This window comes from Thamnophis elegans, chromosome 3 (genome assembly GCF_009769535.1).
Source record: "Thamnophis elegans isolate rThaEle1 chromosome 3, rThaEle1.pri, whole genome shotgun sequence".
In the NCBI taxonomy this organism is placed as follows: Eukaryota; Metazoa; Chordata; class Lepidosauria; order Squamata; family Colubridae; genus Thamnophis; species Thamnophis elegans.
Window position 1 is genome coordinate 30429407 of NC_045543.1, and position 23315 is coordinate 30452721.

A 23315-nucleotide genomic window follows, 5' to 3' on the forward strand; every position below is an offset into this window, starting at 1 on the left:
AACCAACGAGAGGTGGAGGTAACAAGGGAAAAATATAATAAAATCTAGAACTGGGAAAAAGAAGGGGTTTTTTTCTTTGTAAAAGATCAAGATGGCTCCCACCTTTCTTCCTCTCCACACAGCTAAACTAGCTAAATTTAAGGTGGACCAGAACTCTGAAATAACTAACTAACTGTATAACTAACTGTAACTTTGGAACTGGACATTATGGAAAGGTGGGAATTTGAAAAACTATGTGAAATTATAAAAAAAATATGCATAAATAATTAAAATCATAGAATTTTGAACTCAGAGAAGCAGGAACTAAAGGAAGAACTGAAGGAAGAAGGGGGGATAATGAAGGGGTAGACATGGTGGAAAATAAAAAGCAGACAAAAAACTTCATTGAGTTTGACAGTGGTATAGGGAAAATTGAAAAGTGGGGATGTGTCTCAACAAAAGGAAATAAAAAGCAGACAAAATATCTTACTGAGGTTGATGTTGACCGTGGCATAGGGAAACTGAAGAGGGGGGTTATGTCCCAACAAAGGAAAATACAAAAGATTTCACTGGGTTTGACAGTGGCTTGGGGAAAATAGAAGAAGTCATGGACATGTATAGAACTCCTAAGATGATGAACAAAGTGAGATGTATACCACTTGTTATTCTATATAGTAGATTAAGGGAATTGTAATGGACATTGAACAGTAAGGATTGTTATTGAAAGACAATTAAGGGTAACCTAAGCCAAGATATGGAAACTGATAATTTGCACAGCCTGTTCTTAGTCTCCACAGCAAGTGGCTGGTCTGTGTAAGGAAGCATGGGTTGTTTTCTCCCAAAGCCCCATTTAGATCATCTCTTGGCAAGAGGCACCTGGGTATTTTTGTTTGGTTGATTGTTTGTTTTTCATATTTGAACTGCTGACCTCCTATGAGGAAGGACAGTGTACAACAAAAAATGTAAGTATAAAACAGCATATAAAAAATTAGGAAATGTAGAATTTAAAAGGAGGCAAGGGAAATTACAATATGTTAAAAATAGTTAAAAGGCAAAAGGACAGTTCTCAGTTTGCCAACCAACTTTACATATTTGACTGCAATTCTTCTTCATCATAAGCCTCATTTGTTTATCTTTTCTTAGCTGCCAGTTTTAATTAACTTTCAGTTCTTATTAAGCAGTTGCTCAGGGCATATCCACTGTGTTTTCAGTTCTCTTGGAAAGAGATGAATAAATGTTCATCACACATCACATAAAAACAAACTACTTTCCACAACTTTTGTTTGCAATTGTCTATGAATTCTGGAAATAACTTCAAAAGAGGTTTATGCACTATAATGGTGGAAGTTTTGTGATACAAACTTGACTTCTTGTCTTTACCCCTTTATTTCAGATTTTATTTTTGCTCATGGTAAAAACTGGAAAGTGATAATTCACATTATCCACATTAACGGACTATGGAATGGGCAAGAGGACTATTGAAGGCAAAACTATTGAGGAGTGCAGTGTCTTGACAAAAACAGTTAAGACTTATGCAGGTGAGTTGTCATTTCCTCCTAATGTTCTACTGGATATTTTTCAGAACAAATGTAGAATGTGAAATAACTTTAACAGATTATTTCAAATGAATACGGAGTGCTTCTCTTCAACAATCTTAAACTCATCAACTTTTTTTCCTGCAAATCTGTCCACTATATACTGAACAGCATCTTTCCTGATTTATTTATTTGTATCATGCTTTTCATATTTTTACAAACAACTCCACTTATAAAATATACCTCCCTCCTCCTATTTTCAGCACAACAGCCTGTGAGATGAGTTGGGCTGAGAAAGGGTGACTGGCTCAAGGTCAGGCAGTTGGCTTTCATGGTTAAGACCGGACTTGAACTCATGGCCTCCTGCTTTCTAGTCTATGTCTAAACAACCAGACCAAATTGGCTCAATATATGTGGTTCATTGCATAGTCAACCAGATGTTGAGACTGGGTTTGGCTTTTTTATCCACCTATTAAGTCATTTCCAAACACCTGGGCTAGGCAGATGTTGATGTTTGTTTGTGCTAGAAGTATTGTCACAGGATATAAGCTGTTCCAATTATAATTTATTATGTCTTACTAATCTAGGTGAAACATTAATATATTTTGCTAGTCCATGTGTCATATGCTAAATAAATGAATAAAAAGCTGTTTGGGTAAAGTTACCTTTTGCAACTGACTAATGGTGAATTTATCAATGCTGATGGTGTTCTAGTGGTGCTCCAATTATTTTGCGATTGCACCCAAGGTACCTACCATTATTGGTACTACTGGTACCTTCGCTTTCTTTTACCATACTCGTTCTTTTCCTATTTGCGGGTCTTTGTATTTTGTTATCTTCTCTAGTTCCTATTAGTCTGCTAACCTCAGGTGCTGCCACATCCACTATGCACACTTTTTTGTCTTTCTTATCAACCATTGTTATGCCTGGCAGGTAGGTACTGTCTGTTTGAATTCTAAAGTTGCAGAGCACTTTAGTTCCTTTATTTTCTATTATTTTCTCTATTTTATGGTCCCCACCAGTTCTTTCTTGCAAGCAAATAGTATTTCTTGAGAATCTTCCAATGCACTGTTGTTGCTTAAGGGCCATTTATGATTATCCACAATGCATCACCACTCTTTAGTGGCCATCTCTATGCAAATGGCCAATAAGCCACTAATTCAAATACTGGGGTTTTTGTTTGAGTAGCAGAACATCTTAGAAAATTTACTTTATGTCAGAGTGATACAAGCAAAAAGGAATTACATCTCAGAAAATTGTGTGACAGAAGTAACAGATCAAGCAAAAAATGGGGGGAAATTCCATACTTCTTTCTCAGATGATTGGACAAAAATGGAAAATTATCTAAAATTGTGTGAAAATATCAGCTGAATAATTATTCAAGGAGGTAGGTCACTGTTGCTCTTTGGATTCAGTGTACCAATCAATCAATCAATCAATCAGAATAGAGCTGGAGGTCTTCTAGTCCAACCTCCTGCTCAAGCAGGGGATCTGATACCATTTCAGACAACTGGCTGATGATGAAGTACCTACAACTTCTGAAGGCAAGCTGTTCCATTGGTTAATTGTTCTCACTATTAGAAGTTTGCTTTTAATTCCAGGCTGCTTCTCTCCTTAATCAGTTTATATCCATTCTTTCTTGTTCTGCCTTCTGATGCTTTGGAAAATAAGTCCCATCCCCTCTTTTTTTGTGGCAGCCCTTCAAGTAGTGATAGCACTATTGGAACAATGCTATCATATTACCCCTAGTCCTTCTTTTCTCTAGATTGGCCATACCCAATTCCTGCAACTGTTTTTATAAGTTTTTTCTTTCCAGGCCCTTAATCATCTTAGTTGCTCTTTGTACTTTTTTCAAAGTCTGAACATCTTTTTTGTAAAAACCAGGGATGGTTTTTACTTACCTTCCCTACCGGTTCACACAGGCTCACTTTGTTCGACGCCTCCCCCCAATCCGCTCATGCACCCAGCCTTCTGTGCATGCACTTTGTTCAAAAAATGTCCCTAAATAGAATGACATCAAGCCAGGGCAGGTGGGCAGGCCCATCCGCAAACTGGTCTAAACTGGCTGAATACCACCTCTGGTGATGATCAAAACAGGATGCAGTATTCCAGGTATGGTCTTATTAAGGATTTATGAAGTGGTACTAATACTTCATGTGATTTTGATTCTATGCCTCTGTTTATACAACCAAGGATTATACAACCAAGATTGTGATGTTTCATTCATTGTGTGTTACCCTCAGTTCTTCCTTCATCACATCTGTTAGGCTTCACATTTGAAGACTCTTGAAACGGATTATTTCAAAAGGAACCTTTAATCAAGCAGGATGGAAACCATTAGAGGCAAAGCAGCATCTGAAACCCTTTAGGCAATGCAAGTGGGATTAAACTGATAATGACCCCTCCCCTTTGTCCGAATGCAGATTCTGGCCAATACACAAGTGTGAAGATGTTTCCTTAACTCTTCTGCCCTGAGAGTCGAATAAAACACATGTTCCCATGGCTATCTCTATTTAGACATTAAAGTAAGATATCCCACATGGCTACCATAAACATCCCTCCAGAGATGCTGGGACCTTTAGTCTCCCGGTGACAGGAAACCAGTTGTAAAGTCATAAAACTCAGTTGTTACAGGTACAGCTCATGATTTAACTCCAAGGCCCCACTCCTCCCAATTGAATGGCAGTATCACTTTTAGGGATCTGACACTCAGCGGGAAAGCTTGGTTTTCTAAATAATTCAACCCCCAATTTGTTACCTCAATCTGAGTTGGCAGAAGACTCCCTAACATCACCTGGCTACATTCAAATTTTCATTGCAGATAAAAATGAAGCTTCACCCAAAAAAATGCTATGCAGTGCAATCAGAAAGTATTCCAAACTTTACATTTGTGGAGGGGAGCAAAAGTGCTCCCCTTTCCATTTGTTTTTATCTGTAAAATGGCTAGAATATATTTTTGATAGACAGACTATTACCTTCAATCAATTAGATTAGCTTTAAAATGAAAATAATGCCTCTTTTAGCAATAGAATAGCACTTAGACTTATCTACCACTTCTTATGCTTTTACAGCCCCCTCTAAGCGATTTACAGAGTCAGCATATTCCTCACAACAATCTGGGTCCTCATTATGCCCACCTCGGAAGGAGGGAAGGCTGAGTCAACCTTGAGCCTGGTGAGATTTGATCTGCCAAACTGCTGGCAGACAGTGATCAGCAGAAGTAGACTGCTGTACTGCATTCTATCCCATAGTACTAGAAAAGAAAGCTAGAAATCCAAGTTATCCCTTAACTGGCAGCAAAACCAACCTAATTGACCCCTATCTAGAATATTTTCTGAGGCTTACTGAAGATATAGATAAGATGGACACAAGGAGTTATATTGCTTCTATGCGCATGCTTGAATAATTTAATTCTCTAGAAGGGCTATTTATGATAATGCACAAGAAACAGCAGAACATCTAAGAAAACCCCATTATATCAGAGTAATCCAGCAAATGAAATTGCATCGCAGAAGACTGTGTGACAGAAGTAATGAATCAAGCAGAAAATAGAAAAAAGTCCCCACTTCCTTCTCAGTTGATTGGGCAGAAATGGGAAATTATCTATAATTGTGTGAAAATACCAGCTGAATAATTACTCAAGGAGATAAGTCATTGTTGCTCTTTGGATCTAGCACATTAATGGACTAAATGATTCCATTTTTTTGGTTCCTAATCTGAAATGTTGTTGTCAAACAAAAGGATTTCATAATCCAATCTTTAAAAAGTGTTTCAAGTATTGGATTGCTGTGCATTTCAAATAAGCTTAAATCTGTTTTGCATTTAAAGATAAGCACCACCCACACTGTATGGTAAAACAATAAAATGTATATCAAATTCCTAGGGAGGAGATAGAAAACCAAGGCAAAGTTCAAAGTGATTTATCATAAAGAGGCAGTTTCATGATTCTGTAGAAACAGTAGCTGAGTTTCTGCTTAGTGCAATGTTTTAAAATACATGTTTGTATCATTTCAGTTTACAGATTTCATTCTACTTGTTACATGAAAACGGCTTCTGAAAGGAAATGGCTTGGGTTTTACTTATTTTATTATTAGTAGTATTCATTCTTGCAGTTTTATTCCTTTTCAAAATGGATACTTTCCAGAAAAACAGCTCCCCAACCCTTCCACCTGGACCCAGGACTATACCCATTTTGGGAAATCTGCACATAATGGATTTCAAGAGGCCTTATAAGACAATGATAAAGGTAAACCTGACGATTAACAACTATGGATGTTCTTTGCCAAAGTGTATTAATGCAGATATAAATGTTTAATGTTTATTTATCAGGTTAAGCAGTTAACTGGAATAAGCTTGATATGCTCCTTGTTGGCTCTAAGGAGTCTATGGAAGTCTATAAAAATCACATAAACTTGATGTTTGCATTTGTTATATATACTGGAAGGATTATACAAAAAATATTTGTTAATAGAATGTACATTTTTCTAATTGAAACTTGAACAGGTAGTTGAAATTGCCTATGACTATGTAGAGGAAGGAAAATGTAAAAATCTTACATTGACATCTGTATTAATATAAAAATCTGTAAGTTAACATATTTTAAGAAAATATAATCTTAGTGAAATGCTCATTGTTCAAAAACTTCCAATATATTTCCTACTCCAGAGAATTTGTCCAAAACAGCTGAATGAAAAAATATAATTTTGAACCTTACTCAAAGGATTTTAATTCCAGTTTAAATATGACAAGGTTCAAAGAATTAAAAGATTGGAAATATCTACCCTCCCCCTGCAAAGGATTTGCAGCCTGCATTAAAATGTTGAAGTTTTTACAAAAGTGTATGAAATATTTGTAAAAAATAAATAACAACTGTCAATATTTTTAAAATACTGTAAGTGCGTGAGCTTTTGCACTAGATTCCTTCAAATTCTGATATATTATATTGTTTATAAAATCAGTTGAAAGCTGTTGCATTTCTATAGAGGCAGATAAGGTTGTCGCTATTATGCACTTTAATATATCACATTTTAGACTGGTAAAATGAGAGAATATGTGATAAATGGTGTCATCACAGAGCGCATTAAAAAAATCCTTTGTCCATTGATAATATCAATTCATTACTGAACATGTAAAGAAGTCTAAAGTTCCCATTTCTACAGCATAAACAGAGACATTTGTAAATAGGATTAGAGGAAAGGAATGTGTAGGAAACATAACGTTTCAAGACAGAAGCAAATGTATTGATAAAGTACTCCATGTCTTTTTTAATTAAGTCCCTGTTTTTGTTGTACGCAAGTAGCTAATTCTTCCAAACCGTTCTGATTGGGAGAACCCTATCAGATCTGTCTCGTCCTTTAGAATTAAACAAATACGCTAGCAACCTTCAGTATCAAAGAAAGATAGCAGAGAGGGTTCTGCAGTAGCTGAGAAAAATAACATGCCACATCAAGTCCAGCATAAACGATTAATAATGTAGTGAAAATGTGATACTTGAAGAGCAACTGTAGCTTGGAAGTCAGACATTCCCTGCTTTTGGAGGTGATGGTGTCAGTCTCTTCCTGTCATCTTAGGAAACATTACAAAGCACTGGAAATTGCTGATTTAGACTCAGGATGGATTTGGGAATAACTGCTGGCATTTTATTTTCTAGGCATTTCTTAAAACTGTTTCATTTTTTTGAGGTGTTAGTGCTTGTGTACAGCTGAGAATTCAATGTGCCATGTTGTGTGTGGTAGATCTAGAATGGTGCTGCATGGAGGGTTAGAAATTAATATATCAGAAATTGTTACCATTAAAAATGTTCTTCCTGCATAGCTAACTTCTTTAAAATTTCCAAAACGTGACCATATTCTGTCATGAGTATCCAACGGACAGTAGTATTTTTCTGCATGTTAAAAAAAATAGTATAATAACTTCTACCACAAAAGAAAGAAAGAAATTACTTCAACCTTGAATTTTTGAGACATGATTTGTAACAGAATTTTCCTTACATGAGACTAATTGTTGATCAGAACTGTCATTCGTTTTTCATCTGCTGAATTCCAGTTGTCAAAAGAATATGGTCCCATTTTCCGTCTTCAAATGGGATGCCAGGAAATGGTGGTGCTGACTGGCTATGAGATGGTCAAAGAGGCTTTGGTGAACCAGGCAAAGGCATTTGCAGAGAGGCCCAGTGTCCCCATTTTTGAAGATTATACAAAGGGCTTTGGTAAGTTATTTCATTCTGGATTGTAGTTGACCATCCTTGCAAAAATCTAATCAATATTATGTATATGTGATCCTCATTTAGCAATTGCCTCAAATAGTGGCTATTTGCTAATGTAATGATAATAAATAATAGGTAATAAGTGGTAGTAAACAGTAGTATAAAAATCCATTTTCAACCAGTGCATGCACCCAAATTTCTTCCACCAAACTAAGAGTAATTCCCAAGATAACTATCTTAATGAGATGGCAGCAACCAGTTGTGTTTGATCTTTGCAGCTCTCCCTCCCTCCATTCTCTCCTTCTCCCTCTTTTACTCCCTGTATGTCTCATGTTTGTTTATCAACCATTTCACATAGCAACCTTTTCACAACAACTATTTGCAGTTGGTAAACAAGGATTACATGTAGAATGTTTCATCTGAGGTTTTCATATAGGGTAACATCAGAGAACTTGGACAGCTTCTGGAAATCACAACAGATTGTACTTGACTTAATCCCTCAGTGCGAACAGAGGCATTCAGAGAACAAAAGATAATGAATTTTTTTGTGTATTAAACGTAATGGCCACCCATCTTACTACAGGATACCTCTGTAAGGAATAATTGTACTAATCCAAAAGTCCAAACCTTGAATATGTTTGCTTTACTTGTTTTCAAATTTGGGGTGCAGGAAATCCCAGTATCGTGCATTTATGGTTCTTCATTTGCCCCAAATTAGGGTACTGAGAATTTGCACAGCCAAATCAGTAGTAGATGTTGGAATTAGCTGGTCCACTCTCGAAGGAAGGCACAGCAATCCTTACTCATCATAGGCAGCTTAAACTTTAAACTTCACACGTAGGCAACTACCTGGTGAGAGCATGAACTCTCATCTGCTATCCTAGAAATAAATGCTTTCCATAACCCTCAATTTTTATACTCTTCAGACATATGCATTATAATGGTGGAATTTTCCTGGTTCAAACTGATCTTCGACATGAACTCTTATTTCTAATTTGACCACTTCTTTACTTCTCCAGGTGTTATTTTTGTTCATGGTGAGAACTGGAGACAGATGCGGCAATTTTCAATAGCTGCATTGCGGGATTATGGGATGGGTAAGAGGATTGTTGAAGATAAAATCAGTGAAGAGTGCAGTGTCTTGATAAAAACATATGAGGTTTATGAAGGTGAGTTGGTATTCCATCCTACAGACTTACCTGTTATCTTTCAAGGCAATCTATGTATAGAAGATGTAGAGGAACCTTTTCAGAAAAATATGCCAATAACTTTTATTTATGAGGAATTGTTATACTAAATTAACAATTGAAGTTTACAGAAGGATACATTCTTTTCAATATGAGCACTGCTTTTGAAAATGAAAAAGTGTTGGAATTGGACTTACTTGTTCCTTCAGGCTTTTAGTCAGTGATATTCATGTTACCCAATTAAGTAGAATAAATTAAAAACTTAAGTCATGGGTCCTCAAACTATGGTCCACGCACACATGCGGCCTGCCGAAGCCATTAATCAGGCCCGTGCAGGACCATGAGGCTGCCCCGTCCACATTTCTCCACCCACCCTTCGGCCAAGTGCAGGACTTACCTTTGGGAGCCCCGCAGGCTGGAACTGAAAGGCAAGACCAACAATTTTGGCCTGCGGAGACATTCTGGAGGTAGTGGGTGAAAAACAGGGTGCACAGATGCCCCAGGAGGCCAAAAACCAGGAATAGTGCCCAAAACCAAACTGCTTTTGCCTGTTTTTGGGCTGCGGAATGCTTCTGGAGGGCGGGGTAAAAAATAGGGTGCACAGGAGCCCCAGAATGCATTAGCAACATATTTCCATATGTTGTTTGGAAATACATGATCATCATCTGCTTTAGGAATTAGGTAGTGGAAACTGCATTAAGAAAGAGTGACAAAATAATGGTTGCAAAATCTGAGAAGTATATCAAAGTTAACCTATCAAAATTCCTGTACATCCTTTATAAGTCTAGTATCTATTAGTTCTGTTGACAATTTCAACTTATTCTTATGGCCCAGCATTCTCTGTTTCGGATTACAGGACTCTCTGTTAACTCACTTTTGTAATGATGGGTGGGAAGTTAGGTCCTTAAAACATCTTATTGTAACAATTTAATTTTTTTCAAGGAATATAATCATTTTAAATAACAACAGAAACAAATTGTAGATAAAAGTTAGATTCCTCTCAAATGGGAAGAGCTGGGATTGAACACAGGGACTAGAATGCTGCTGCTCCATTTTACCTGTCATCAGAAATGCTTCTCACTCCAAATGATGCTTGTCTCTAGTACTACATTAATGTGTAATTACTTCTGGTTTTTAAAGGATGGATCACAGAATTATTCTTTGACTTTGCTGACAGTAAATTTTAGCTCATAAACCTGTGTTCTCTTGCTATCTTCTATGCAGAGTGTAGTTTCTATGATAAATGCTATTTATAAGCAATTTTATCCCCAATCTTAAGGTCATGAAGAACAGGTTTAATTCTGGGATTCTTTCACAATTCTGTTTTAATTTATTGCTCATGACCAGGAAAACCATTTGACCCAGCAAGAATTTTGAAAGCTGCAGCTGCCAATATCATAGTTTCTTTTTTACTTGGCAAGAGATTTGAATATGAAGATGCTACACTGCTAAGACTACTGGAATTAATTGAAGAAAATTTACACCTTGTAGGAACCCCTTCGGTGTTGGTAATGTAATCTTTCATATGAAATGAACTTCAACCCTACAGTTTATTAAGGCTTAATTTGTGAGATTTGGTTCTTAATTAATTAGAAAACTTGATTTATCATATATTTAGCACCCACATATTTCATAGTTGTTGATAATGATGATGATTTTGAAGACTATGGAACAAACCTATTTGGATAAAAATGCTTTGAGATGTCTACCATAAAATATATTCATAGTATTCCACTCTGTTAATTTGCTATCTCTCTTATTATTCTATACTGTTTCAGATATATAATGTGTTTCCCAAGTTGGGATTCCTTTTGGATGGTCCCCAAAAAATAATGAAAAACCGAAAAGAGTTCCATGAGTTCATACAGGCCACATTCCTTGAAAATCTCAAGGAGTTTGATGAAAATAATCAGAGGACTTTTATTGATGCATTTCTTGTTCGGCAGAAAAAGGTAATAAAGCATTTCAAGTATGCAAGGAATTATAGCTGATTTTTTTTCTTTCACATGTTTTAAAAATATTCTGGCTGGTACAACAATACATGCAGCTGGGGAAAATCCTTGCTTTAGAAATGTCCAGGAAAACAGTTCCCTGGAGTGAAAGCAAGGCGTGAGTATAGTTTGGAATTTGTGTAATCTCATTCTCAGGTTCTGTGGGGATATAAACTTGAAACAAAAATAATAAAAATTGATAACCTCCACCAACCAAGACACTATTAAACAGCTAAGGCTGGTTAAAAAAGTGATCATGTTTAAAACTTTATGAAACAACATTCAAGAGCTCCTCCACGATATAAGATTTTGCATTATTTGGCAGCTCCACCTCTTTCTGAATTCTTGAGAGGTGGCTTTCAGCAAGAATTCTTGCAGCATCCTTGATTGCCAACAGTGTTGGCCATCAAGGATTGTGTTATATCTTTATTCCTTGCATAACTATTAAAGTTACTACAATGCAATTCTAACTGGAATTTTTCCCTGTAAAAAGCAATACTTTTGTTGTTTTTTTAGCAGTTGAGTGAAGCAGTCACATGTGGGTCTTACTAAACAATCACTTTCTCAATGTCCAATTGTGGTCATTCGTCGAGGATTACCCGTAGTACCACTTCTACTGTCTCTCACGGAGGGATAACTCCAGTAGGGAAACGGTCAGGTGGGCCCTTGGGAAGCAACCCTTTTATCTTTATTTATAAACATTGGAATATTAATTATTGTGATATGGGTTGGGATATGTGGTGAATGCACTTCCTATTGGTCCAGAAACTCATCAGTGTAGGAGAAGAGGAAAGCCATTCTCTCTTTTTTTAGAAATTGCAGTCTAAGGAAATCCATGGAAAAGTGAAGATAAGCTCTGAAATCTGAAGTCTTTCTTCTTCGTGTTAGCTAAAATAAAATCAGTCTTCATGAAAGAAAGCATTGACCAAGCATGAAGTGACAGAGAGAGGTGGGAAAAGTTAATCACAATTTTTCTCCATACTCATTCCTGGTTCTTCCATTGTCACCATTCACTGAAAATCAACATGCAACAGTCACTCAGCCTATGCACTTCCATACACAGCCAAAGCAGAAGGATGTCCTGACTTCATGTATTCTGACATACATTTCTGCCATTTCTGTGTTAATTAATCCTAATTTTAATTCCCCTGCATACATTGATAAATGCCAATCCACAAGATCAAGCTGTCTTCATTTAAATCAAGTTCCTTTCCCATTTTCTCTTAAATTCCAAAACAGGAAACATTTTAATTTTTCTTTATTTCAATTCATTTAGTAATTCATGGTCTTTACCATATGTTTCTCATTAACACGAGTTTTAAGAAATGCCTAGAAAATAAAATGCCATAAAGAGATGTGTCCATAAACTCTAATATCCATCATCTTTTTGGTCAATCAAGATCTTGGCATAATTCTTTGTGGCAGGATATGAGTGTTAAGGCTCCCTGCTAATCATAGAACACAAAACCTGCCACTCATTTTAGCCAGCATGCCACAAACACAACCAAAGGTCAGTTTTGCTGCATACAGGATCTAAAAATATAATCTCCGATTTAAAGTTTACTTTGCAAGCCACTCCACTATAGTCTGCAACTCAATACAGATAATCCTTAATTTATGACAACAATTCAGCCTGGAATTTCTGTTACTGAGCAATGGTTGTAAAGCACAACCGAATTGCTTAGTGATGGAAATCCCTGCATTTCCAACTGCCATTGTTAACTGAACTGCAAAGGTTGTTAGTAGAGGACTTCTTCACAACTGCCTAGGGCTTCCCACAACCAAACCCAGGGCAGAAACCAACAGGAAGTTGCAATCCCAAGAGTGATTGCTGCCAGATGGGGAGAGACTGAGGGTGTGCGTGGGATTTTGAGGTGCTCAAGGTTGCAAGGGAGGGGGCAGTCGAGGCTTGGGAAGGAGTGTGGGATATTCAGGATGCTTATATTTCGCTTTCGTTTGTTTAATAAGGCTTTCTATAAGCATAAATCTCAAGTCTAGATTTAATCTTGCTCAATAAATTGCTGTAAATATATTGATAGCCTTTCCCCCCTCATTATAAATAATAATCCTTACAAATAAGCAACACACTGTCCTCCAGTTTTTGTGAAATAAAACTCTCACAGTCTTCTGACAAGAGGTGATATTCAGCCAGTTTGCACCAGTTTCCCTGAACCGGTGGCAGACATTTTGCACAGTCTGGTGAATTGGTAACAATGGCCAACTGGGCACACCCCCAAACCAGTCTCCCTGTCACCCTGCCTGCCCAGTCTCCGCTGGTTTCCGCCACCTCTTTGCATACTGGCTCTCAAAAAGGCTGGCGGCTGGCTGCAGGCCACTGAAAAGTCCTCCAACTGGTGAAAAAGCGGCTGCCGTCACCACCATCTTCACGCATTCGCATCCCATTGCCTTGCAAGTCCAAGCGGACTTAGTATTCTGCTTGGACCTGGACACTATTAATATATCGTTTGATAGCCCACTGTAGATATTCATCCTAATATTTATTACAGATAAGCAAAACACAGTTCCAGTTTTTGTGAACTACAACTCTTGCAATCTCCCGACACTGGAAATTTGGAGGCCACTGTAACATCTGTTCATGTATGTAGATTATAGGCATACATTGAATGTCCTTGATATCTTTTCTTTATACTCTTCAGGAGAATAAGAAGTCAACAAATAGCTATTTCCATAATGATAATCTTATAGGTGTTGTGGATAACCTATTTATTGCTGGCATGGATACAACTTCAAACACTTTGTACTGGACCTTACTCCTAATGATGAAGTATCCAGAGGTTCAGAGTAAGCAGTTTTTATTTGACTGATTTTCAATACAAATATAAAATTACCTGCCAAATAACATGGGGGATGGGATGTGGTGGCTCAGTAGCTAAGACGCTGAGCTTGTCAATCAGAAAGCTCAGCTGTTCAGTGGTTCAAATCCCTATCGCCCCACAATGGAATGAGCTCCTGTTACTTGCCCCAGATTCTGCCAACCCAGCAGTTTGAAAGCATGTAAAAATGCAAGTAGAAAAATAGGAACCACATTTGGTGGGAAGGTAACAGTGTTCCACGTGCCTTCGGTGTTTAGTTATGCTGGCCACATGACCAGGGAGACGTCTTCAGACAGCACTGGCTCTTCGACTTTGAAACAGAGACAAGCACCTCCCCCTAGAGTCGGGAACAACTAGCACACATGTGCAAGGGGAACCTTTACCTTTCAGGGATTTCTGGAAGATGTATCAGTCATAGAATGTGTGTTATGCTCCTATCACCTCTCATTACTGCTGAATATTAGCTAAAACTGAAGTGAGCTAAGACTTCAATATCTTCAAAAACGACTTAGATGCAGGAATACAAGGGGAACTTACCAAATTTGCAGATGATACTAAGCTGGCAGGAATAGCCAACACCCTAGAAGATAGGCTCAAGATCCAGATGGATCTTGACAGACTTGAACACTGGGCCCTATCAGTGATGTGTGGTGAAGTTTATGGCTGGTGAGGCAGTCCTCTCCCCCGACACCCCACTGTCTAAAGCACTTTCTTTCTTTCTCCCGCCTGAGCTCTGACAGGTGGGCGAAAGAAAGCGGCAGCCCTCCAGCTCAGGCGGGAGAGCTGGCGGGCTGCCGCTTTCTTTTGCCTGGCTGCCGCTTTCTTTTGCCTGCCTCTGTGTCCGCAGCTGCCACGGACATAGAGACAGGCAAAAGAAAGCAGCAGCCCACTGGCCCACCTGAGCTGCCCACCTCTGGGCAAAAGAAGGTGGCAGCCCGCCAGCAGAGGTGGGTAAAAGACTGGCCTCTGCTGGTGGGCTGCCGTGGACACAGAGAAAGAAAGCTGGCGGGCTGCCCTCCCTGCCTCTCCTACCCCTTCCTTCTCTTCACATCCCTCTCTTGTTTGTGAAGAAACAAACACACAGACACATACACACACACACACAAAGTTGCACCAGGAGGATTAATTTTGAATTCCTCTCTCTCCCTCCAACCCACATACCTTTTCCAGCTGTTTCACAGAAGATTTCAATTCTGCTCTTGCCTGCCATCATGAAAATGTAAAAATGTAAAAGGAAAAAGGCAAGAGCAGCTGAGGTTAGGCTGGGCTAGTTGCTGCCAGAGTCCCCAATGGATCACTCTGTTTAACTGTTTAAAAAAGCCTCTAAAAACGCCCTCTACAGGAGGAGGCAAGAGAACCAAGTGCCTCATCTACATAAGGAATTTTTTGGCTTTTAACCCTTGCTTAACTCTGCTTGAGTGATCATAAAGTCAGACTAGATGAGGCACATGGTTCTCCTGCCTCCTCCTATAGAGGGCACTTTTTAGAGGCTTTTTTAAACAGTTAAGCCCTAAACAGAGTCATCCACTGTGACTCTGGCAGCAACTAGCTCAGCCTTTTTCCTTTTACATTTTTTTTTCTTTTCATGATGACAGTGGTGAGGCTCTGCCTCCCCTGCCTCCCCTGACTGCACGTCACTGGGTCCTATCTAACAAAATGAAATTCAATGTAGAGGAAAGTAAAGTCCTACACTTAGGTAAGAAAAATCAAAATATACGCATATAAACTGGGTGAAAGCAGGCTTAATAGCAGTGACTGTGAAAGAGATCTTGCAATGTTTCTGGACAAGGAGCTAAATATGAGCCAGCAGTGTGCAGTGGCAGCCAAGAAGTCAAATCTATCCTAAATTGCATTAACAGAAGGATACAATCACGATCAAGTGAGGGACTAATACTACTCTATAAACCCTAGTAAGATCAAACCTAGAGTACTGCATCCAGTTTTGGTCACCACACTATAAAAAAGATGTTGACACTCTAGAAAAAGTACAGGGGAGAGAAACCAGGATGATTTCTCATATGACTAAAACATATGAAGAACGGTTACAGGAACTGGGCATGACTAGTCTAGTGAAGAAAAGGACCAGGGGAGACATGACAGCCATCTTCCAATATTTGTGGGGCTGCCACAGAGAGAGGAGGGGGTCCAGCTATATTTCAAAGCACCTGAAGGCCAGACAATGAATAGTGGATGGAAACTGACCAAGGAGAGAGAGATTCAACCTAGAAATAAGGAGGAACTTTCTGACAGTGAGAACAATCAACCAATGGAACAGCTTACCTTCGAAAGTCATGGGAGCTTCATCACTTGAGACTTTCAAGAAGAGATTGGTCTACCATTTGTCAGAAATTGTGTAGGCTCTCCTGTTTGATCAGGGGGTTGGACTAGATGACCTATAAGGTCCCTTCCAACTCTGTTTATCTGTAATCAGTTTTTTCTGCTAAGATTTATACATTCCAAGCACAATATTCCCTTAATTGATTTCTTATATCTCAATAATCATTTCATAATCTCTATACCTTAAAATATAAATAATCAATATAAATAAGACTTTTTCTGCACGGGCATAGTCATAGAATAAGATATATGGTGAATAAAAGGGAAAAAGAAAGAAAAATTACAAGCATAGATCACAAATGATTATCTTCAGATCTGTACTATAAATGTACTTTGGAATTTTTGCATAAACTCCCATTTAAAGCAAAATGGAAATTATGGAATCATCGTGATGTGATTCTATTCTCCCAGGGAAGGTCCAAGAAGAAATCGCAAAAGAGATTGGGGTTCGTCAGCCAAGGACAGAAGACCGATTCAAAATGCCTTACACCAATGCTGTAATTCACGAAGTTCAAAGGTTTGCTGATATTGTTCCAACCAATTTGCCCCATGCAACAACCATGGACGTAACTATCAAAGGCTTCTTCATCCCCAAGGTGATTGCTGTGAGATAATCCCATTGTTAATGTTCCAATCTTAATTTATGACCATAATTGAGCTCAAAATTTCAATCATAAGTCATAATGGATATAAAGTGGGTCACCATGTGCCCACTTTATATGCCCAATATTATGAACTTTTTTTGTGGCACTCATTAAGCAAACATTGGGATCATAAAGTGAACACTGTGGTCATTAAGTGAGTCCAGTATTCACTGTAGCACTTTTTAGCCAGCAACAAAAAGTAAATATTGGTTTCTAGCAAAAACATAAATTGCAGTCATATGATATGGGAGGCTGCAAACAACAATAAATGTGGGCTGATTTCCAAAATATAGCTATGTGATCATACTGACCATACTGGGTAGGAAGTCCAGGACATTGGAACTTCACATCTATTGTTTTTCAGGATCTGTTGTAGGTAGCTGATAATCTATTTGCTTGTTTTTTTCCTTAAACCTTCTTGAACTAGTATTTCTCCACCATTCAATCAGAATTGAAGAAGTTTTCTAGCAAAACAAGAAAGTTCAGTTGCTTTTCAAAAGAAAGCACCTTCGGGACTCTGTCAAAGCAATTAACCTAATCAGGGCAAATTATCATTGCTTTTATTTGATGGAAGAATTTGGCACTGACAGATTCTTGCAGACGAAAGAATGGAAATTCAAGAGGATATACTCTCTTTCACAAAGGCATAAATCCTTTTCAAGATTTCATCTCATAGGGATTTCCAAGGGCCAAAAAGATAGATTATGTGGACCTTTTCTATTAATTCAACAGTTAAAACAAAAGCATTTTTTTAGATGGAGACTAATTGAAGCAATACTTCAAAACAAATGGATTGGGGAGTACCATAAAAAAACCCGAAATGAGGTTTTTGGATAAAAAATATGGAGGTGAAGATTGTTACAACAGCAAGGGTATAGCTGGGGGTATTTTGTTCACTACAATTCACAAGAAAAATGCACAGTAGATTAGGAGAAAAATGTTAAAAGGATGAATTACAGAAAACCCCAACAGACTCCATTACCAGTATTTTACATCAAATTAAGTTTTTATAACAACTATCTATGTTCAACTGTGAGAGAAATAGCAACTAAATAAAAATATGTGAAGCAGAAAAATTCTGAGTTTTCTAAAAAGTCAGAAAACTGTTGGTTTATAAAAAGAAAGCAGAAAGAAAACTCTATTAAGGATACAGGATGACAACACAACTTTGATAGATAAGCTTAGCATAAAGAAATGCTTTCATGATTTTATTTGTTTGTTTGTTTGTTTGTTTAATTTTATTTGTATGCTGCCCTTTTCCCTGAAGGTACTCAGGGTGGCTCACAACTCAAAAGGGAGGGGAAATACAAACAGAATAACAAAAACATAAAAACCATACATAGTTAAAAGCATAACAATCATACCATTTGAGTGGGGCAGCGAGTCTTTAGCCCCAGGCCTGTCGGAACAGCCAGGTTTTAAGGGCTATGCGGAAGGCCTGGAGGGTGGTGAGGGTACTAATCTCCACGGGGAGTTCGTTCCAAAGGGTCGGAGCAGCCACAGAGAAGGCTCTCCTCCGGGTAGTCGCCAGTTGACACTGGCCGGCTGATGGAATTTGGAGGAGGCCTAGTCTGTGGGATCTAATTGGTCTAGTGGAGGTAATTGGCAGTAGACGGTCTCTCAAGTACCCAGGTCCAATACCATGAAGGGTTTTGTAGGTGACAACTAGCAATTTACACTTACATGAAAGGCAAGAAGAATTATTGGCAAATATTGATGAATACCTAAAGAAATAGGATTTACAAAAACTCACATAAGCTCAGAAACAAATAATAAACAGTCCCATAATAATAACCTTCCAAACATTGGAGGCTGTAAAGAAAATTTAAAAAGACAAGGCATCAGAGCCAAAAGGACTATGGTATTTCTATCACAATTTATGTTTTGAAGATCAATTCTTATTGCCATTAAAGAATTTGATGAATTTGCCTTATTACCAAAGGAAGAATAAGATTTAACTTCAGATCTTATGGGATTTTATTCATGATGATATATGTGGATTCCTACCTAGAGGACACCTAAGGGACAATATAAGAACTGTTTGGATATAATGGAGTATGCCTAATACCAAATAAGAAACAAGTAGCTGTGATCCTTTTGGATGCTGAGAAAGCCTTTGATAATTTGAACTGGGATTTTACCTTCAGAGTTGTTGAAGATATGGCCTTTTGGGATAATTCTCTTGGAGGGATTAAATCTATTTATACATGCCAGAAAGCACATATTACTAGTTTTGATAATACAGGAATACCAGAATGGTACAGAACATCTAATGAAGAAACTGAAGCATTTGGGCATATTAGCTGGTTTTAAAATTAATCAAAAGAAGACAAAGATGTTCACAATAAAATAGAATAAAGGATAAAAAAGGAGAGACTAAGATTAAATATCTAGGGGTCACACTGATCAATAGGAATTGCATGTTGTTTTAGAAAATATATTAAAATATGGAATGATGTTACAAAAGACAGTGAGAGGGAATAAATTACTGTCATTATTGGGTAGACTTTTGATTATTCAGATGAATGTCTTTTTCAGGATGTTATTTTTATTTGAGACTATAATGTTTTTGTCAATTGTTTTACCTTTAAAACAATGGCATAAATTTCATTGTAATAATTTCTACAATAATGTGTTAAATGAAAAATTCTCTTCTTTATATAATTTCAATGTTTAGGGCATGTACATTGTTCCATTGCTGACCTCTGTGCTCCATGATGAATCCCAGTGGGAGAAACCTCATGAATTCTATCCTGAGCATTTTCTTGATTCTGAAGGAAAATTTGTGAAGAGGGATGCATTCATGCCTTTCTCTGCAGGTAACATCACTCTGTATATGTGAAAAGCTGGAAAGAATTTCAGTGCAACAGAATAGTTAGGAAGATTTTTTTTTAAAGATAATAATCATTCCTTTGAGGCAATGCAACTATGGAAAGCCATGTAAAATAATTTAAGAAGCCAAAAAAAACCCAACACCTTTTTGCCATCGATGCTTTCTTCCAGGTCAGAGAGTATGTGCTGGTGAGGACCTTGCCAAAATGGAGCTCTTCCTTTTCTTTACCAACCTCCTCCAGAGATTTACCTTCCAGCCGCCTTCAGGAACATCTAAAGATGATCTGGACCTGACTCCTGTTCTTGGACTTACGACCCCTCCCGTGCCTTACAAGACCTGTGCTGTTTTATCCTGATCTGACAGAAAAAAACTCATAATAAGCCGTTTTCTCAGCTTTTAAATAGCTTTACTTTGACAGAAAATCAAAATCTGACAACCTGATGCCATATTACATTATATTCATTACATTTATTTTATTGGAATTCCACCTTTATTATTTTTACATATAAGGAAGTTGCCCTACCCTTATTTTCCCAAAGCTCTTTGGGTTAAGAAGGGAGACTGACAAGCTAGAACTCACAGTCTCCTGGTGATTAGCCCAAAGTCACCCAGCTGGAATTCATTGCTAAAGTTGGACCTGAATTCACAATCTCCTGTTTTCTGGGCTGGTGTCTTAACCACTGGACCAAGCTATCTATTGTTTAGGTTTCACGTGTTGCCCAAAAGATGAATAGCAATAATTTATAGACATATGCAATATAGGTTCTGATAGGGAAGAACAGCGGGAAATCATGAAAAGCAAAGTGCTTTGAATCATTATTACTGAATTTTTCTTTTGGGGCCATTTGTTTCCTTTGGCTTTTACTATTTTCTCTCCTTTCTGTTTCTATTTAGAAATTTTTGTTTCTTTTACTTTGAGTATTTTAATTACTTTTTAAAAAGCAATCTTATTTGTTTGTTTTTTTGCAATAGTCCTAATTGTAAATTTATATATTTGCTTTATAACCTATTTGTCATTTCTATTATTTCTTCAACAACCAATAAAATAATATTTTACATCAGCCATGGGGCCTTCAGCAACAGCTCTGTCAGGTTCCAACTAATGCATCCATCACAAATTGAATTCTGAGGAAATCATGGTAGGGTGGGGGAGGGGCTCTTCCCAAAACCAATGACACAGTGCGGAATGCAGCATGAACTAACATCTCTTTGCCCAACAGGGCATGCACAGTACAACTAAAATTGCTCTGTGCATGTGCAGAAGCAAAAAACAAGATGGCAGCTCCTGTGGCGCTGCTGTGAGAGCTGGTTTGGGGATGTGACAGGCCTGGGTTGCTGCTGGTTCCAGCAACCTGGGCCGCCAAATGACTACTGGTTCGACCAAACCAGTACGAAATGGTAGGAACCCACCTGCCCATTCTGACCAAGAACCCCATACCCCATTGTCAGGCGAGAGTACACTAACAGAGTTAAGAAAATTTTGAAATCTAAATTGAATGGTGGAAATACAATCAAGGCCATAAATACCTGGGCAATACCAGTTATAAGATACACAGCTGGTATAGTTAACTGGACACAAGCTGATTTGGACATTTTGGACTGAAAAACCAGGAAACTAATGACAATGCACTACAGTTTACATCCACGCGGTGATACTGATAGACTCTACCTGCCCCGAAAATCAGGTGGCAGAGGATTATTACAAGTGAAGCAAACAGTTGAAGAAGAAAAACATGCACTGGCTGATTATTTAAAAAAAAGTCAAGAACATTATTAATCGAAGTAAAGAACAAAAATCTACTGAAGGCCCAACAGACAAAACAAGAATACAGAAAAGATGTGATAAAATCAAGAATGGAGAGTTGGCAGAACAAAGCACTGCATGGCCAATTTCTGGAAAAAATAAAAGATAAAGTGGACAGTGAACAAACTTGGTTATGGTTAACAACAGGTACATTAAAGAAAGAAACAGAGTCACTAATCCTGGCTGCGCAAGAACAAGCTATCCGCACAAATGCCATTAAGGCCAAAATCGAAAAATCCTCTGATGATGCCAAATGCAGACTTTGCAAAGAAGCTGATGAAACTGTTGATCACATACTCAGCTGCTGTAAAAAAATAGCACAGACTGATTATAAATTGCGGCACAATTCAGTAGCACAAATGATCCATTGGAATTTGTGCAAAAATTATAATATTAAAACAGCAACAAACTGGTGGGAACATCAGCCTGAAAAAGTCACTGAAAATCAGATGGTCAAGATCTTGTGGGATTTCCGTATACAAACGGACAAAATATTGGCGCATAATACACCAGACATCACACTGGTTGAGAAAAACAAGGTTACAATCATAGACATCACAATACCAGGTGATAGCAGGGTCGCCGAGAAGGAACATGAAAAAATCGCAAAATACCAGGACTTAAAAATCAAAATTCAACGACTATGGCACAAACCAGCAGTGGTAATTCCAGTGGCAATTGGCACACTGGGTGCTATTCCAAAAGCGCTGGAATTACATTTAAAACAGTTAAAAATTGACAAAATCACCATCAGTCAAATGCAAAAAGCCGCACTGCTTGGCTGCACGCATATTACGAAAATACGTTACGACGTCCTAGGCCTCTGGGTGGGGCCCAACTAGTAATCAATGCCAAATCCAGCGAAACAACTGGTCGCTGTGATACAATTCTGTTGTTGCAATAACAATAATAATAATTTCCAATCCAAGCCATTTCCTTTCAGGGTTCCACCACAAAACCGCGCTCGACTAAACCGCGCCCGACTAAACCGCATCGCTGATGTCATCAACAGGGCGACAACAGCGTGGAGACAGAAGCACGCTGTAAACCCTAAACCTAAAATTAACAACTAAACCTAACCCCCCCTAAAACTAATCCTAAACCTAACCCTAAACCTAACCCTTAACCTAACCCTAAACCTAACCCTAAACCTAACCCTTAACCTAAACCTAAACCTAATCCTAACCCTTAACCTAACCCTAAACCTAAACCTAACCCTTAACCTAACCCTAAACCTAACCCTAAACCTAACCCTAAACCTAACCCTTACCTTAAGTTGAATCGGCTTGCTTTCAAAGTGCTATTTAAAGTGCCCTTCTTTCTCCGCGCTGGCTGTTGTCGCCCCGTTGATGACATCAGCGACGCGGTTTAATCGGGAGCGGTTTAATCGGGCGCGGTTTAGTTGAGCGCGGTTTTGACAGGTCACGTCCTTTCAGAAGCAGTTTTCAGTAACAATTAGAATGAAATCTGCAAACTGAAATGATACAAACGTGTATTTCAAACTATTGCACGAAGCAGAAACTCAGCTAGTGTTTCTACAGAATAATCAGACTGCCCCTTATGCTAAATCACTTTGAGTGTTGCCTTGGTTTTCTATCTCCTCCCTAGGAATTTGATCTATATTTGTTTGTTTATCATTCACTCTCTTACTCTGTGGGTGCTGCCTAATGAAGGCATTGCAAAACAGATTTAAACTTATTTGAACTGCACAGCATCCATTATTTGGGAACACTGGAATGTACATTGAATTATGAAATCCTCTAGCTTATTAACAATATTTCAGATAAGGAATCAAGCAAACAGAACCATTTAGTCCACGAGTGTCAAACACGTGGTGTCACATTGCCATCACTTAACATTTCATAATGTTTTTCCTATTCGCTGTGCTGGATGGGCGTGGCCTGCATATGAGACATCTAGTCCCCGGGTTTTTTCTCTTTTGCCAACAATCTGCTGATTTTGCTGC

General features: G+C 38.1%; 1 protein-coding gene across 1 annotated transcript; it reads left to right on the forward strand.

Annotated features, from left to right (window-relative positions):
* The first annotated feature begins 5461 nt into the window (after positions 1 to 5461).
* Positions 5462 to 19939, forward strand: LOC116505856 (cytochrome P450 2K6-like). The gene is made up of 9 exons (XM_032213298.1): positions 5462 to 5760; positions 7560 to 7722; positions 8739 to 8888; positions 10254 to 10414; positions 10685 to 10858; positions 13558 to 13699; positions 16480 to 16664; positions 19390 to 19531; positions 19716 to 19939. Exons 1-9 carry the CDS (start codon positions 5578 to 5580, stop codon positions 19898 to 19900), a joined length of 1485 nt encoding a protein of 494 aa, XP_032069189.1. The 5' UTR covers positions 5462 to 5577; the 3' UTR covers positions 19901 to 19939.
* The last annotated feature ends 3376 nt before the right edge of the window (positions 19940 to 23315 follow it).